This window comes from Gouania willdenowi, chromosome 17, assembly GCF_900634775.1.
Source record: "Gouania willdenowi chromosome 17, fGouWil2.1, whole genome shotgun sequence".
In the NCBI taxonomy this organism is placed as follows: Eukaryota; Metazoa; Chordata; class Actinopteri; order Blenniiformes; family Gobiesocidae; genus Gouania; species Gouania willdenowi.
Genome location: NC_041060.1, coordinates 17,848,888 through 17,868,712, shown reverse-complemented (window position 1 = coordinate 17,868,712; position 19,825 = coordinate 17,848,888). Strand labels below are relative to the sequence as shown.

Here is a 19,825-nt window from a genome sequence, read left to right as displayed (position 1 = left end):
TTCCAGGCTGGATCAATCATATCACAAATGCTGTGTTGAGACTTTGTGACATTTAGGAGTTTGACTGCGTGGGAGCAAAGCAATGATTCTGCAACTGTGGCTTTAAAAGGTTTTTAAGTTAATGACAAATACAGAAGGGTTAGAATAAACTAATAGAGGCGCGGACGGATCAAAGGCAGCTTGCAGTTCATTTCATATATGTATTTATTTAGCACACATTAAAGAAAAAACTATGTTAAAGATGCAAGGAGGGAACCAAAGGGTTTGTATAACAGCTCCACTTCTTCCAATAAACACAAACTATTTAGAATAATGGCTAACAAATAAACACATGTAAAAACATGAGACAAAATGTACAATTTTAATTTTGATATATGAGAAAAAATTATTTATAAACAAAGTACACAAAAATAAATACCAAAAGACAAATGAAAATATTGAACAAAATACTAATAAGTTATTTATTTTACTTAATTATTCTAATTATTTTTTATGTAAATATTTATCCATGTATGGATTTTTCTGGTTTAAAGTTGATTTTGAAACCAGTGCTGAGTCCCTATTTGTTCTTACTATCTGTAATTCTGTCTGATAAATAATAAACCTATATAATGTAATGTGATGTCACATGTACTAGACACTATAAACACCCATTACAATCAGCAGCCACACTGAATATATGAATAAGTAAAAATTCTCTATAAGTAATAAATCGGTTTAGAATCTGTCATTGCATATTTCTAAGCAACACAAAATATATAAATGCACTACTGTGAGCTGAAAATAATCATTTTAACTGATTATTTACTAGTTTCTGTTTGAACTTCAATCAGACCTGAGGGAATAATGCACTGTTGCAAACCCACCACTAGAGGACAGACTATGTCCTATAAATTACTTCTACCTCAGCTTTAGGGTACACATAGGATACACATTAGATACACATAGGATACACATAGGATACACATTAGATACACATAGGATACACATTAGATACACATAGGATACACATTAGATACACATAGGATACACATTAGATACACATTAGATACACACAGGATACACATTAGATACACATAGGATGCACATGAGATACACATTAGATACACATAGGATACACATTAGATACACATAGGATACACACAGGATACACATTAGATACACATTAGATACACATTAGATACACATTAGATACACATAGGATGCACATGAGATACACATTAGATACACATAGGATACACACAGGATACACATTAGATACACATAGGATGCACATGAGATACACATTAGATACACATAGGATACACACAGGATACACATGAGATACACATGAGATACACATTAGATACACATTAGATACACATACGATAAACATTAGATACACATAGGATACACATTAGATACACATAGGATACACATTAGATACACATTAGATACCTACAGTTCTTATATATTGCCCTATTTTTTATGTTATTTATTTTAGTTTCTTATTTTGTTTCTGTTGCCGCAAAAGTGAATTTCCCCTCTGGGGATCTAAGACATTCTAATCTAGGGGTGTGTGAGGAAAAAAAACTATTTTTTTGGGTGGCAATTTTAAATCGATTTTTTTATTTTAAAAAATCATTTATTTATTTATTTGGATATTTAATCAATATTTTTGTGTATTTGTGCAATATTTCAGTGGTGGTTACAATGCTTTTAATGTGTTGCAATGGTTATTTGATGCACATGATTTTATGATGGCAGTGTTTAACACTGTATTTTCTTTTTTTTTTTTTAGTAAAAATGTTCAAAAACACTAATAACAAATAATGAATAGGATGTTTTGAAGCAAATGTTTTGACTCGATTTGTCCTCTGAATGATCAATATCTTCTGATAAACATATACAGCATCTAGATTTTTCATCTCTACGTTTCATTTTGATATTACCTGGGTAGAATATCTCAATAATATCGTATCGTGACCCACGTGTCGCGATACGTATCGTATTGCAACTTCCTGGCCAATACTCACCCCTATTCTATTCTATTATATTCTATCATGCAGACGCCTATGATTTGCAAAGCCAAAACAAGACTTAAAAAATGTACAATTATTTTGTATTAATAATTTTTCATTATTATTTTAACTCTTTTTTTTTTTTAAAAGGTATATTTTTTTGCATATTAGAGCAAAAAAAAACTCTTAAAAAAGTGAAATAAATTCTAACTTAGTTTATGAAGCTAAAATGCATGCAGATAAACTCTTTTATTAGTTTTCTTCTTTATAACGTAAGAGTGACACATTCTTGATCTCCCATACAGCTGTTGATGGGTGAAAAGGAGATCAAAGAGCAACTGTCGGACTCTTGTTTTAATGTCGGCGCCATTCTCAAATTTTTTAAACCTTACTCTTAGCAATAAAAAAATAAAAATGAAATAAAGATAAATCACAGATTTTTGCGCCGGTTGGGATATAGCCACAGTGCAGCAAACTGATTGCGAATGAGCTTGCATTGCTGTCGGGTCGCACTAAAATTGTGTTGCCGTAACAAACTGGAATCAAGCAGTGGAAAATTGAAGTGATGCAATCATGTGACTGCCTGGAGTATTTATTTATTTATTTTTTTTTGTTGGATGTAAAGTTGCCAATATTTTCTCCTGTGTAAACACATCTACATGTATTTACTTTACCATTATATGCATTTCTTCAGTGTATTAATTGTGCAGTGAGTGCTTTATAGGGCTGGGTGATATGGACCTAAACTCACATCTCGATATTTTTTCTCTAAATGGCGATATACAATATATAAAAGGAAGGAGGAAGTCCTTCTCAACAACTGATAGAACTGAACATGAGTCACCTTCAGCTCCATTCATTCTCCCACTGCTCAATACACTTTATTTTTGATTTTTCTATATTTTCTACCATGTAAATATACATCTTTATTACTTTGTATATTATTATAATTATTGTTATTATACACTACACTACTGTACTATTATCCTATTATCTTGTTAGATTATCCTATTTAGTTTTGCACATATTAGTCTTTAGCTACTGTTTATATTTTCTAGTTGATTGTTATTATTTACATTGTTAGAGAGAGCACAGTTCACCAAGTTAAATTCCTTGAGTGTATAACACATGTCCATTAAAGTTGATTCTGATTATACTTTTCTTTGTTTTGTTTTGTTCTTTGTAGAATTTCATTGTACAGAGAAATGTGTTTCCTTGCTGTGCACATCACAATAAACACTTTGTTGAGTTTTAAGATTCAAGATTCAAATGAAGTCCGAGCAGAAAGACAATTCAGGGTAGGGCTGGGCGATTTTGTCTAAAAAAAAAAAAAATTTAAGAAAAATTCAAGTGTTTGGTCGATTTTTGATATATATTTTTTTTTTCAATGCACTTAAAAATGACTGCAGACATCAGACATATTGTCAAAAGTGCAACTTTATTGCTGTGATTGTCCTCAAGAGTTAAAATGCATAGAAAAATCCCAAAATAAAAAGTAAATGAGTCTGTCATTCAACAATTTCACAGTCGCTTAAATTTTCTGATTAGGAACCAGATAACTACATATTTTATAACATATAACATTACAATTAAAAATATAATAAACTCTTCCTTTAGCATCTCAGCTTAGTGCAAATGAAAGATTTTACATGCCTGTAGCACACATATAGCCTAAACAAAGAGGGGGCTGGCCCACATTGTGCAACGGTAACCCACAAGGACGGAATGTGATTAAGTCCAAAAAAACTGAGGTGGGAAAAATAAATAAAAAAATAAAATAAATAATAAATTTAAATTAAAAAAAAACAAAAACTGAAATTTGCAAAATAAAAATTGTTTTATCTACAAATTTGATAAATGAATTGAATCAATTTTTTTTGCCCAGCCCTAATTCAGGGTGAAACTTGCACGCTATGTGCAATGTGAGCCACTTTTCTCCTATAAGGGACAGCACATGTGAGTGAGTTCTGTAGTGTGGCTTGTTTAATGGTAGATCTGGGTTAGGACACACTCAGCAATTCATCTAACTATACTTTTCATGCTGTTCTGAGAATTAGCAAAAGCAGCGACTCCTAAAATGAATATTTCAATACAAAATAAGCTATAGAAAATATATTTATATTGATATAGCAATATTGTAATTTTCTATGTCAGCAAAATGGAAAACTCCAGATGTCTTGTATCTCACAAGTGCTTTATCTACCTTTCAGTATCAATCCCCATGTCCATGTTAGGTGCTGGTGTGGTGCTGGTTCTATGCTTCAAGAACCCTGACTATCAGAGCATCACAGAGGGAGGAGTGGACAGAGGGGGGAGGGGAGGGAGGGGAGGATGATGCACTCGCTATGACCACAGAAGGAAATGACAGGCTGTGACTGTTATTCAACTGCTAACCTGCAATTGTCATAAAAGGACGCACAACACAAGATCCATACGCACAATGATGACTCACAAAGAATAAATGTTCTTAATGTGCATTAAGTGTGCAAAGACAGCCAAACAAAGCATGAGTGATCATAGGTCAGGATGTGTGCGGTGCATAATTACTGAGGGCGAGAAGCTAAGCCATCTTACCTGACAATGAGTAATCACCTAAAGTACCCATAAATAATCATTAAAAAAAAACCATGACTATAATTTCAGTTAATGTGGCAGATCTTTCACCAGGATCGCTTCCTTTGATTTATTTATTCATCCCAAGTGATTGACGCATTAATGCACATCCTGTTGAAAGCCAAAACAATAGCATGAAGCTCCTATCACAACAAAAAAGGACTTCATCAAAATAATTTGCAATGTGCAGAAAGACAGAGGAGAAAACAATAATAACCAAAGAGTTAGTAAACGCATTAGACAATTTAAATGAATGTATGCATAATAGTCAAGTTCTGCCAGCGCTTATAGGTTATCTATAAAAGTTTTATTCTAAGACTAGAGATGGGCAACTTCATTCACAGTGGGGGCCACAAAAATGCGATTGTCTGGTCTGAGGGCCTCATTATCAGAATTATTGTCATTTCGTATTATCTACAGTACTTGTATATATGTATATATGCATCCTTTATCCTTTATATGTGTTATTGTTATTATTATTATTATTATAGTGTTTCTGGTTTGTTTGTTATTTTGTTCTTTGCACTATCCACCAAGCTAAGTTCCTCGTATTGTTTTTAATCTGTACTTGGCAAAAAAAAAACAGATTCTGATTCTGAATCTGATAATGTCATTGTTGTGGTTTTGTGGTATTTTGGAGTAAGTTTGTGTATTTTGATATATTTGTCCCTCATCATGTGTTTTTGACTTTTGATTTATTTATTTTTTAGTTTAGTCTGTTTTAGCGTCATTTCATGTCGTTTTGGAGTCACTTGTGCATTTATTTTGGGGGCCGTACAAAATGAGACCGAGGGCCGGCTGCCAGTAACCTTCTCCTGTTCACAAACACCAGAATCCATCTTGTGATGTTCCCGCCTTTGCCTTTGGAATCCAAACCGAAAGCGCCAAAGCAAAACTGGCGCAGGGAGAGGAACTAGCTGGGCTACCGCTATTGGCATAGTTCCGAATCAAAATAGAAAGTAGACGCAGGGGGATGGTTAATGTCCACTTAACTTTCACACTCGTGTTGCAAAAATGGCAAAAGTCACTCAACGACATAATGACCACAGCATTACTATCCCAAAAGAAAGTTTTCACCAGCGGAGCCTTGTTGTTGTTGTAGCAGCGTCTCTGTGATTGGCTAAAACAAATCATGGTGGACAGGCAATTCGCCCAATCAGCTTCAAGAATTCTGTTCATGTCCCTCCCTGGTTCCGAAAGGATTCACCAGACACAGACCCAGATTGATGTGGAGAACTAGAACTAGAGGGAGGGGCTACACATCAATCTGGCTCTTTCCAGGTTAGGCAGCCAGTTACTCGTGTCTGATCTTGACTCTTCAGGAAGGTACATTTTACAAATTACTCTCATTACTTACTATTAGAGCTGGGCGATATATCAAATATACTCGATATATCGCAGCTTGTAGTCTGTGCGGTGTTGAAAATGACCATACCGTTAAACTCGCGGACTTTTTTTTTTTTTTTTTTTTTTTTAAATATCTTAGTGGCATTATGCACAAAAGGGCACTATTTGTTTTAAAATATTGTAGTGGCATTATGTACAAAAAGTGCACTTTAATTTTGTGTTTTGAAATGCCATGTGAGTTGCATCCTGCACTAATGTCTTGTTTTGAAATGTCTCTGTGACAATTTTGCACAGAACGTGCACTTTCTGTTGACAATTTTATGTTTGAGCCACTCACTGTTTAATAAATACAGTTATGTCAACTTTGACTTAGTTGTGATATCCCCTTTTTTGCATGAAAGTTTAAAATTGGCATATATTAATGCAGTATGATCAAGAATGTTTTAATGTAGACATATAGAATCATCATACTGGTGTGATTTTGTGCATCAAAGTGTTAATTCAAGGGTAATGCAAAATATCGAGATATATATCGTGTATCGTGACATGGCCTAAAAATATCGCGGTATTTATAAAAGGCCATATCGCCCAGCCCTACTTACTATTAACTAAAACTTACCAAAACCAATCTTCTCAGCTTGACGAAAAACAAATCGTTTTCTTTTTTTTCATAACACAATCCTAATTATAACAATTAATGTGTATATTTTAAGTCAGGCAATCATTTTAACAACCAACTGAATAAAAAGGTCCAAACATGAGCCATCAACAGTCTTATAAGGTGGTCCCATCAGGCATTTCCATTCATTAGATGAATGAGTAGAGCCACTGTTTGCAGAACACAAGAAGTAGCTGTTTAAACATGACGAGTCAACGCGGCAGAAACACACCTCAAACAGTTTAAATCACACCTAAATGCTTGCAATAGTTCTTCACATGTTCAAACACAAGACACTGCTTTTCAGAGAGCATTCCCCCCAAAAATTGCGATTTATGGATCTGCAAAGACTTGGAAGGAAAGGAGAAGCTGCTGGAAAGAGCAGCGAGGCATCAATGGCGTTAAAAAAGATTTATTTTAACTAATGTCTAGATTTTACGATATCAGTTTGCCCTCTGGAAATAATGTAGGGGTGGAAGCTTTTGACTGATGTAAGAAAACCTATGTTGAACTTAGTGAGGAATGTACCATTCCTTGGGTGTGATTAAATACACAAACACGAGCATTCAGATAAATGTGAATACTGTTGCAGCAAATGTTAGCGCAGGTGTTTTATAGCTTCTGATTTCACTGTGCAGACTGCTTCAGAAATGATTTCTGTCATCTGTATGGCACGTTTTAAATGTTGAATGACACTAATGTTTTATATCACCATGTTAGACCACATAATGATTAGTGAGGCGAGTTCAAAATCAACTTCTTCAGGAGTTCAAGACTTCAAGAACATAAATATTGCAAATGGAAAATTAACAGTTTGAAGAGGTTTCGTGTAAAGATATTAAAGACCCAGAACTTTTTTAATAGTTACTAAATCCTGAGGTTTTGGCTGACGAGAAAATTGTACACGCCCAGTCTATACAACGAATTATCCAAAGAACACTCTCGATGCTATACCTATACTACTACCTACTCAATACTGCTCTTTATTCACAACTATCTCAACCAAATCCACTCATCATAGATTGCAGTCAACAGATGCTAGTTTTTATAGACGGGGCAAAGCTAACAGTGGTAGCAAAACCCAGTTGTAATAACCAAGTTTCAACCCATAGAGTGTAGCCAATCACTCTTACATTTTCACAATAAAATACACCAAATTTAAATAATTTGATGAAAAAATATCAAGAGATGGAGAGTAATCAGCAAACTACACAACATATGGGAAAACATCTCTTTTCCACAGAAGGTTTTGGTGTTTAGGGTGGTGTTGATATTTCTCCAGAAATACTCACTTTTAAATAACAAGACATGTCTTTCAACTTCAAGCAGGTTCAAGGTCAAATGCCTGTAAATACTTTGATAACACCTTCTCAAGTAACTGCAAAATGTAACTTTATAGTTGACATTTTCATAGTTTGGCAGTGTGCTATCACACTACAGCCAAATAACTCTCAGCCCTGAGGACCCGCAACATTAAAGGATGCCAAACAACAAACTCAAAAATCAAAGGTTTTTTTATATATTCAAAACATAAAAAGTAAGAACAGAAATGTAATCAAATCAAAGAAACAAAAGGAGATATAGCCTATGGCCAAATTGAAGAAAAGTAAGCAGCCACAAAACTACAAAAAAAGAATTGAAAGTTATAAGATGATAACAGGACTACTAGTCATCTCCAGCCCAAACTAAAACAAACTTACAATAAAGTCAAACAGCTGAGGGACTTTAGGGCACCAGTCGTGATACCCCACCCTTAAAATCGTACAAAAAGATTAATTGTAGCGTAATTAAGCAAGATCCAAAGACAAAAAAAAAATGGCCCCACCAACTCAAAAGCAAAAGGGTAAAACAGACAAACAAGAAGCACAACACATAAAATAAAAACAAGAAGACAGTCATCAACATCCCCTGCCAAAAAAACAGAACAAGGACAATAACAATTTTCAAACTCCATCAAGGCATTGATTACCTGAAGCCACACACCAAATTTGGTTATCATATCTTAAACAGTTTCTGAGAAAAGCTGTCCCCTTTGACTTGGATGGACGGCTGGAACTCAAACCTATACCCCCCTTCCACACTTTGTGGCGGGGGATAATAAATAAATAAACCCAAACCAGAAACAAGGCATCCAAACTACCGTAAGTGGGATTCCCCATAAAACACATTAACACAAAACACAACTGCAAGTGGATGAAACACCTCAAAAATACAATCCTGAAAATGATTCACATTTAAAACACATTTGCTAAATTCAAGGTTATAAATATATAACCTAAGATTTGTGAGCGATACGAGAAGTATTAAAGGGTTGTCTTTTCACTCACTGACTGGTATTTGTAATTCAGACTCACACACTTTACGTGTACACGCAGCATTTGAGTGCATGTCGTTCTTTGCCCCTAAGTCTGACCCTCTTTTTTTCATGCTTAGAAGTTTCTGTGTCACTCTGCCAAGTGTGGTATGTTGGAGTCATCTTGTTCTCATTAGGTGGCTTGAAGATGGAAGAGGAATGGGTGGAGGAAGAGGAGAAGGAGGGCCAGCCCGGAATAAATGAGGTCATCATCACGCTCCTGCAGGAAGATGTTAAGAGGACTGGAGGAGGGGTCAGCTGGGTAAAGAGATGCCCCTCGATAGCAGCAAACAGCAAAGGATATGAAAGGGAGTATATGTGTAAAAGTGAAAGATGGCAGAAAGTACTGACAGAAAAAGGAAATTTGGGGTTCAACAAACCAGCCAAATTTTTGGTAGCACTGGCCAAACCTCGACTCAAATCTAGAAAAACATTTCTGTTTATTATAAATAAATCTCATTTAATAAAAAGCTGTGGTAGTTTGAAGGCGATCAAACAATGCATATCATTGCATGACATCATAGCAAATAAGGGTTAAATGATAAATACAAATGTCTACCAAGTGTGCCATTTTACTTTAACTACTTTTTTCAACCAAAACCAACCAAAACATAATATATGCACCTGTTTTAATCAACACATGAAGTAAAATCAAGGAAACACAAATTCAATAATGAAGTAGATGGTTGGAATTGGTTACAACACGTTATTAACCAAGAACAACAACAACAAATTCAATAATGAATGAGATGTTCTCCTAATTGTGCAATTAAAAATATTATGGCTCATATGATTGCCTCCTTTGAAATAAATAAAAACACATGGGTTTTTTTACTTGGCCTGGCAAATGTACAACAACCCAAATTTGGGTTGGCTACAACTAATAAACATCCAGATGCAGATCCATAAAAAGATGGGCTATTTGTAGCATGCTTCTCCCTTGATACTCTGCAACCCAACAAACTGAGAACCATGAGAGTCATTTAAGAAGCTGCTCTAGATTTATTTAACTTCCTAACCCCTCCCATCTTTATCTGTCATGTCTATGTATTAACTAAACTGGGAAACCGATGTACAATGAGCCAAACCAACATACTAACAAACATACAACTATGTGTATCTTCCTTTGTCATGTTGGAATGAATACTATCAAAATTCAGATGCCGGCAACGTAACCATAGATCTACCATCGTGAAATAACTCAGGTTATCTTTTACAAAGATCCTACAATCTACCAAGATAAGACAAGCCGTTAAAAGAGGCGGGGCGACTAGAGTACCCGTACACTTGCAGACACAGAGGAATGTGGTGTTGGCATAGTTCAGGTGCCGTCATTCTGAGTTGTGACATCGCAGCTGGGGTGTGTGTAAAGCCATGCTTGTCACCATACACAGGCTATGTCAAAAGGAATGTAAAAAATGCATTCCAGTGTCAATGTGCAGATTTAGACACTTCATTGGAACTAGATTGGCAAACTTGTTTTGGTATTTTTTAAATAGTTTGTCAAGGTGGAATAGGTTGGCAACCGTTTCAGGTTGAAGCACAAAATCAAAAGTGCCACCTGTGTAATTGTCCTACTTTACATGTTTCTGTATTGTTCAGTTTAATTGTTATGTTACTGAAGAGTTCCAGAAGCAGGCACATGGTACAGAATAGTCTCTGAATAAGAGTCGTTCACATGTAACACTGATTCTGAGAGTTTTATATTGCTTCTAACGATTAATTGTAAGGCAGTTAAAAATCGATTCATAGGTATCACGGTTCACATCGATGCTCTGAAAATTAAATCGCAGTACTTTTTTTAAACAGCAGAGGGCGCTATAAATTTATCCTTCTCTTGTTTAAAAGTGTTGGCGGCGGGCGGAATCTGCTACGACTTTCTTTCTGGCCGCCTACTACTCTTAAACATGTTCAGAAATGATTCCTTACCCCTTTAGCACCAAAAGAATATCTGTAATATTACGTGAATATCTGTAAAAGTCATGTTTTTCTATTAGCTCTGTCTGCTAGCGCATAGCATCTCTTCTTCACTGCAAGGATATCTGCATGCCAACCAATCACTGGGTTGCCAGCGCCCTCTGCTGGTCCAAACAAATACGACGTAAATAGTGTAGTTTTTTTTTAAAGTCCAATTGTTAAGGCACAAAATACATTTTCAATTGCACTTTTAAAAAGAAAAATAACTATTATGTAGTTTTGCATTGTTTACTATAGAACCAGAATTTAAATTAATAGGCTTCTTCTTCATTTGTATTATTCCTTTATTTATTTCATTCAAGATTTATTTTTAGTTAAATTGCATTGTTTTGAATAGTTTATCAAGGGATTCTTTTGACAATGAAATATTAAAGGAAAAAAGTACAGTATTTTGTAGTTTTTTTCCCCCCAAAAAATTAAATTAGATTAGATTAGATTGGTTTATTTGAAAGGGAACAGTGTAATTTCATATAACACATGAACAAACATGGTCAAAAAAAGCCAGAATTAGCCAGAAGGCTATTTTTCATCTGTAGTCCCCTGGCCAAGATGTAAAAAGGCATTAAAATACAAGCATGACAATACATTTACAAGTCAATAACAACAATAACAGTACCTGTTACAATATTAAAACACACAAAAAATACGTGTTCAAAAGGCTACGTTATCTAATACAATACAATGCAGCGCAACATGCTCGACTTTTAATGTTGGCAGACGTACATGTTAATAAGACAAATTTTCATTTTTTTGTAAAGGCCTTGTAAGTGGTTAGCTGTTTAACCTCCTCAGGTATTGAGTTCCACTCAGCAGCGCCCCTAACTGACCAGGCCGAGTGACTGAAAGCACTCCTGCGCAGAGGGATGACATAATCGCCTCTTACAGAGCCTCGAGTGACGCGCTCAGAGCTGTTTCTTTGGCTGACGAACTCTGCCAGAGAAGCTGGAGCCAAATCATTTGTTACTTTGTATATGAGACTCAGATCTGCAAATCTATGGAGACTGTCCCAATTTAAAAGGTTGTACTTTTTTAGGATTGCACAGTGATGATAGTGCCTTGGTTTTCTATCCAACACTTTGATGGCTTGTTTGTATAATGTTTCCAAAGGTCTTTTTGCACTCTGACTTGCCTGAGACCAACTTGTTAGGCAGTAGTTAAAGTGGCTGAAAATCATGGAATGGAGAAAAATTATTGCAGCTTCGGTTGACATTTTTGGATTGAGTGGAAATTTGCTAGATTAAACTTGATATTTTTACATAATTTGTCAATAAAGGAATATTTTTCAGTCATCAATTGTCTACAGTCCCATTTTGTAAAATAAATCATGAGAGAATTGTATCGTGAACCTAGTATTGTGAATCGTATCGGGAGTTGAGTGAATCGTTACATCCCTACTTTTAGGTAATTTCCTAATGGAACAGTAACCAACTACATACACATGAGTAACTTAGAAGTGAAACTGAACATCCTCCCAAAACCCCTGAAGCATTAATCACAGTTTTCAGGGGGAAACCAACATCATGGTAGTAGTGCACCTAATTACAGTGGCATTTCCTGCCTTGTTTATTGTCAAAGGGTTGAGCCTGTAGTTTAAGCTCATAAACTTGTAGATTTTTTTCAGGGTACTACCATTATAAACCCAAATACAACAAAAAAAATATTACTTTACTTATTTTATTAAAGATTTGTCAAAATAAAGTGCGATTGTGTTCAGGCCACCATTAGAGTTCAATCATTCATTTTTAGTTGTATTCGATAATTTACGATCTTCGAGAATAAAAAAGATAAATGTGAAAACAAATGGGAGGACAGAAAGATTGCATCTGGTAAAACCATTACCTCATCTGAAAGGATAGGAGCCAATTTCCCTGGCATTGATGTATATGTATAAAATAAACACATCACACACCTCAATTTTTGCAGATTCCTGACACACACAGTCATCAAAAGCACAAAATCTACACTAAGCAGCTTGTATCCTCGTGATGACCACCACTGTATGTAGCCAGTGTTATACCCCAGTGGAAGCTAATAAAACTGTCCTTGTGTGATGGGCCAGACATTCCTTCAAGCCTTTAAAAAGCTCCTGTGGAATAGCACCCATGAGTCACAGCTGCCAGAAGACCACCAGTCATGTTTAGAGGGACACAGAGAGTCATTATCACTCTAGTGCAGTTTTTACTTTGCCGACAGATCTTGGGCCAAACCAACTTGAATGCGGATCAATGCAAGACTCCATTTCATTGTACTTCATATATACACAGAACGTGGGTTTATTTTCTAACTTGCAGAGGTGACAAGTAACAAAGCACAAATACTTTGTTACTGCACTTAAGTAGTTTTTTTCTGGTATCTGTACTTTGCTTTAATATATATATATATATATATATATATATATATATATATATATATATATATATATATATATATATAGTTTGTTTTGGCGACTCTTTTATTTTTAATCACTTTTTAAAACAAATATCTGTACTTTCTATTCCTTAGATTTTAAAAATGTTACTTTTAAGACCTTCGAGGATGACGTCACAACGTAAAAAGACGTAAACCAACAACCACTTCTGCTGCTTGTGAAATGCTTTTCAGCACAGCACAACTCATTTTCAGACCAAAAAGGGCATGTCTCAATTCCAGAAACCTAAAGAACATGATTCTCTTGAGGCTAAATGAAAAATTTTAGCAGCTTTTTTCCCCTGTTAGGCAGGTTCCTTAGTTTTATGGTTAACATTTTCAAGTTATTAAAAATGTTAAACTCGGGGTGGTGTTTAGCTCAGTAGGTTGAGCGCCCGCCCCATGTACAGAGGCTATAGTTCCTCACCTGCAGCGGGTCCAGGTTCGATTCCCGGCCTGGGACCCTCTCCTGCGTGTCATTCCCTGCTCTCTCTGACCCCTTTCCTGTCAAGCAACTGTCATATAAAGGCCACTAGAGCCAAAAAAATCCTTTAAAAAAAAAAAAAAATGTTAAACTCAAAGATGTTCTGGGTTTAATTGAGCATTTGCATTTATTTTTTCTTGAAATATATTTTACAAATGTGATCTATAATGAGTGCTAAATTATCCAGGTGTTCATAAAGGGTGACAGATTTAAGTTTTCCGCAAGTTCTTAAAAAAATAAAAGATATGAATTTGCTGGTTTAAAAACCCTGTCTTATTATTGAAGGGACGTGTTTTATTTTTTACTTTTTTTCTTCAGTACATTGAGTAGCATGTACTTTTTTTAACTTTTTCTCAAGTAAGAGAGCAACTTCAATACTTTTACCAGAGTCATTTTTATTCAAGTATCCATTCTTTTACTTGAACACTGAAGACTAGTACGTTTGCTACCTCTGCTAACTTGTGCAACTGTCCATGCCTCTATTTAGCAAACATCTATGTCTCCTATTAGGTTAAGTAGGTCACACCCAAAGTAAGTATGCAAGTATGACCAGAGTTAAAAGTCATGGTTATTTTCCCAAATGCAATTTTCTTTAATATTTTTTTCCTTTCCAAAAAATATTGTATTGTTATGGCAAGCCCATTCTCGTCTATTGTATTGTGAACTGATATGATCAAGATATGATACCCTGAGGTCAAAGGTCAGATAAATACCACAAGTCTTTATGGGCCCACACAGATACAGATGGATGTCCACGATAACACAGTGACATCTGTGTAATTAGGAGTTATAGAGACCCAACTGTAAAGGTGTCGAACAGAGAGCAGTATTGTAGGTCAGCAAAGGCCAACGAGTGACTCTTGTCCAAAGCTTTAGTTTCCACTATGAGCTAGTAGACTGCAAACACTCAGTCTTGGCTTACAACAGGGCACAATAAGGTTTAAAGAGGAGTTGGTTTACTACCCGTGTCATCTCAGGACAATCCGGGCAATAGCCAAGAGCCCATTAGTGTATGAATGTACTACAAACTTAACCTTAAGGCCAGATTTGAGGAACTTGTTTTGTAACAGTGCTGTCCGTCACTTGGCAAATCTGTGACTGTGATTTAAGCTCCTCTAAATCAAATAAGTTTCATGTAACGTTTTGAAGGATACATTGTTTTTTAGTATAATAGAAAGGCCTATAAATGAACCGCAACACACAGATTATATTGTCTTGATTATTGTCCATGAGAGTGTTTTGAAATAGGGCACTATAAAATCCACGTTAACGGATAAATTCACGGAATCGACCAATGAAAACGGAATCCATTGTTGAACGTGGAATGTGACAAAATTGGGATGAAACACATTCACTGTGAGGCAAGGAAAATGTTTTTATGAATAAATGTTCCTGGGGAGCGCTCTTTAGGTGCACCGCCCTCCCCCTCCCGATATCTCTACTTCAAACAGTGTCTAAACCACCCGAAACACCGTCTAAACTGCCAAAATTCTACGCAACTCATCACTCACTCAAAAATACAGACCCACCAGTTTCCACATATGTGTCTGTTAAGCTCTGCTCGTTTCTCGTGTCGCGCTGCGACGCTCCGTGCTCTGAGCAGTGTTTGAGCAACACGTCTCATTAGAGCTACAGACGATCCGTAAGAAACAGTTGTTTGTTGTTGTGGATGAGACCACAGATGCCAGGGATTGTACAGTCTTAAACATCATAGGTTCATGATAACTATAGCTTCTAATACTGTAAAATGTTCTGGCCTCTAGTGGTGAAATAACTGATGCATCCATGCATACATGTTTTATCATTACGGTCTGGAATGATGTCATCAGGATAATTTAAATTGAGTTGATCAAAACTTCATCAATAAACCTGCTCAGATTCAGTAAACCATTGACCCCTGAGGGACATTAATGCTGCTCTTATACATCTTTATATGACATAAATAATAAAAAAAAAGCAGTCAGATTGTATCTCACTCATTATTTTAAATTACATTTAGATTTTTGACAAACATTTTTGTTGAATTATGGTTTGCATTTTTATTAGTATTTATTGTGTTCCCTCACAGGAGTTAAAAACTAATTATTTTCTGAAAATAATTGTTTCATGATTAAAATTTCTTAAAAAAAAAACAGAATTTAAAAAAAAATAATGCAAAAAAACACGGAATGTGGGAAAAAATGAAATGGATTTTATAGGACCCTATTGAAGGGTTGTCGGTCAGGAAAAAATGCTTTTTAGGTTTCTGCAACTCTATGCCAGAGGGTGACTTTAAGCATTTTGAGGTCTTCTTCAGGAGTGATGGGCAATCAGCTACATGCTGAGACAAGCAGCAGCAGTAATGTGGGTGACTATTTAAAGAAAATCTGTCATTTCTCCGTCCAAAAACATGGAAATCCGTCAAGGGTGAAGAGGCCAATGCAAGGGTTTCTATACTGAACATTGATCAGTCTTATTCAGGTTTAATGCAGTGGAACATGAAGCTTTGCTTAAAACAATACTAGTTTTGAACTATAACAACAACAAAAAAAGTAGTAGGCTAAATAAAACTCTTGGCGAGTTGCCGCCGCTGCGCGCCAATGACGCGCGACACCTAAGGGGATCGGGGCAAATAAGCAAAAAATATTTTTTGTTTCTTGAAGGCATCTGGCGACCCCCTCCCACTGTCTCACAACCCCAAATGGGGTCTCGACCTCAAGGTTGAGAACCCCTGTAAAATAAAAGTGTTAAAAAAGTTGCCACATACAGTCGGGAAATGGCATACTAGGAAAAGGAAACATGAAGTCACAGTGATGGAATGTTATTTTACACATCTTTTGCTGAGAGTGACCCTAAACATACATGTAATACTGAGTCCAGTGGTTGGCTGTGCATCTAATGTGTGTGATAAATATCCAAATGCATGGACATTCTTTGAGTCTTCTCACAGAGGCTTAGCTGTCAAAACTGACAGGCACTGTCAGACTCAGAGGTCATGAAATATCCACATTTTCTACTGTAAAGACATGACCACAGGGTAAAAAAGAAAAGAGCGGTGCGTGAAAAGAGTAAATGACCTGAAAGAAGGATGAATGACAGTTCCAAGAGCAGCCACACACATACTAATCTCATAAAACACCAACACAGATTTTGCTCATGAGAGCTTTTAAACAACAGGTTGAGAAGGGCTCCAAAAGAGAGAACACAGATTCGCCCACAGCAACATTCCTTTAAACATGGAAATTGTTTGGATGAAAGCTACAGTTTAGGACCTGTTTAGGACCTGTTTAGGACCTTTTGATAGCATCGTTAAACAACATGCTTGAGATCAAAAGTTTGAAAAAATAATTTCAATTGGGTTAAGAAACATAATTTTGAACCGGGAAGCATGCAAACTGTTCATTTTGTTAAGAAAAGATAAGATAACACATTTTGGTGGAGAAATCTTCCAGATGCCAGGTAAACAACTAAGTGTGCAAACAAGCTCAGTGTGTGTAAAAAACAAAGCAAAGAAGTGTCAAAGTAGGAAAGTATTAAATATGTAAACAGAAAAAAAAGGATTAAAAAAGCTGAAGAGTCAAAAGCTGAATATCAAATAATCTATAAACGGTAAACAGGATGCAGTAGAACATCAAATCATTCGATTCATCAATTCTAATATTAATGCTCTTGACAATTCTGCTATTCCTTCTTTTTTTTAATTACTATTACACATACCCTGTATACTAGGGTTGTAACGATTCACTCAACTCCCGATACGTTTCGATTCACAATACTGGCTTCACGATATGATTTTTTCATTTACAAAATGGGACTGTAGACAAATTTTTTTGGGGGGGAAAAACGAGAAAATAGTGTATTATTTTCCTTTTATTTTTCATTGTCAAAAGAATTCCTTGATAAACTATTCAAAACAATGCAATTTAACTAAAAATAAATCTTGAATTAAATAAATAAAGGAATAATACAAATGAAAATGAAGCCTATTAATTTAAATTCTGGTTCTATAATAAACAATGCAAAACTGCATAATAGTTCTTTTTCTTTTAAAAGTGCAACTGAAAATGTATTTTGTGCCTTACCAATTGGACTTTAAAAAAAAAAAAACGTCATTGCACTGATTTACGTCATATTTGTTTGGACCAGCAGAGGGCGCTGGTAACCCAGTGGTCGGTTGGCATGCAGATATCTTGCAGTGAAGAAGAGATGCTATGCTAGCAGACAGAGCTAATAGAAAAACGTGACTTTTACAGATATTCAAGTAGTATTACAGATATTCTTTCGGTGCGAAAGGGGTAATGAATCATTTATCAACATATTTAAGAGTAGAAGGCGGCCAGAAAGAAAGTATTTGCAGACTCCGCCCGCCGCCAACACTTCCGGATAGCGCCCTACTGCGATTCAATTGTCAGAAAATCGATATCAACCGTGATACCAATGAATCAATTTTTAACTGCCTTACGATTAATCGTTACATCCCTACTGTATACCACTGTCTGATGGATGACGAAAAGAAAAATGATGTTCCATATCGGAAAAAAAGCATTTATGCATATACAGAAATATGACAAATAAAAAGGGATTTCCTAATAGCCTAGTTGTGCCACAATTGGTTTTGCAGTACAGCAGAAAAGCGTAACTCACCCTGTCTTTGTCGTCAACAACATCGCACAGCACGTCGTCCAAATCGAGGATTCCGCCATCTCCATGCTCTAATCGGTGGACTTGCAACCAATAACTGGCATCCTGAAAACAAGAGATTTAAAAATCTATGTTAAAGTTAGAATAGAACGACTTCAAAATGCAGGTCAAAACAATGCAGCCTCACTGAAAAACAATGGGAAGATTGTCTGAACTGGAAAAACTTCCAAAGAGCTTTAGAAGGCCACTGAACAATGATATACATACAAGTACTAATGCCTTCAGATTTAGAAAGAACAAAAGATGCAAACAAGCAAGTTTGCATTATTTAATAAAACAAAATGACAGCCCATTTCTAGAGTGTTCACAACTAGGGTAGCAAAATTTAGAGAATTTTCAAAGTTGGAAACTTTCCATGTGGAATAAACGGGAATTTATTGGAACTAATGGGAAGAAATGTGGAATTTACTAAACTGAAGGTTGGTTCTTAACAGAGAAGGTAATAAAGTTGGTAAACTATATATTTTGCATCATCTTAACCTAAACAACAAGGTTTCATACAAGTATACTTGAGAATATCATAAAAATGTGTGGCCATTCAAGCAAACCTACGGCGCTTAGAGCCAGATTTTCGATTATACTGGCTAACAAACTCTTGAGGTCATCTCTACGGCAACACCGTCCCATGTCATCAGCATTGGAGACAAACTGTGAGAGACTGCAGCAGAGTCTCAGTAAACAGGCTTACTCTCACACAAACACTGACCACTCTAACATTATACACACAACCCAATTTTTCACCATCTCCACTGGCCCGAACTCCGACTCCTTCCCTGTAGATGGCAGCAGGAGGCAAGGCCGTAAGGACAGCGCCACCCTGTGGCTGACCTGCGAACTACGCATCCTAAAGACCCGTTCTCTTTGCTAACGTGCTGTTGTTCAGAAAGTTGTTTGTTGGTTTTTGTCGCAATGTTTGCTGAGGAGTTTTTTTTCCTGATCGCAAACTCTGCCCCTCTCTACAAGGGCCTAGTGTGGTTTTGCCTTTTTAACCTCTTCTTCTTACCCATTGTTGCATATTTCTCGTCTAAGAAACGGAGCGCCACCCTGCTGCTGACTGCTCCACAGTTCTCCCATTACTGTTCCCCCATCTTATATGCGATTGTCTTTTCATGTTTCTTGTTAACTGAAACTGAGTTTCCCCTCTGGGATTAATAAAGTATAATCAATCAATCAATCAATCAATGAATTAACCCTAATCCTACCTAACCCAAAAATGTCAACATAGCTCCAAAGGTGTCACAATTTAGCAAAAAGTGTCATAATTTAGCAAACGACTCTTAATGACAGCTAAATGACAGCCTTCGTGA

General features: G+C 35.9%; 1 protein-coding gene across 9 annotated transcripts in view; it reads right to left on the bottom strand.

Annotated features, from left to right (window-relative positions):
• pard3ab (par-3 family cell polarity regulator alpha, b) overlaps positions 1-19,825 on the bottom strand; it is a 279,421-nt gene that overhangs the window by 221,033 nt on the left and 38,563 nt on the right. For all 9 annotated transcript variants that reach the window (XR_003675910.1, XM_028472041.1, XM_028472043.1 and 6 more), the window contains exon 2: positions 18,462-18,563. Coding sequence is in view for 8 of the 9 variants with exons in the window: in XM_028472041.1 (XP_028327842.1) it covers positions 18,462-18,563 (102 nt within the window). In the remaining variant the exon portion in view is untranslated. The remainder of the gene's footprint in view (positions 1-18,461; positions 18,564-19,825) is intronic.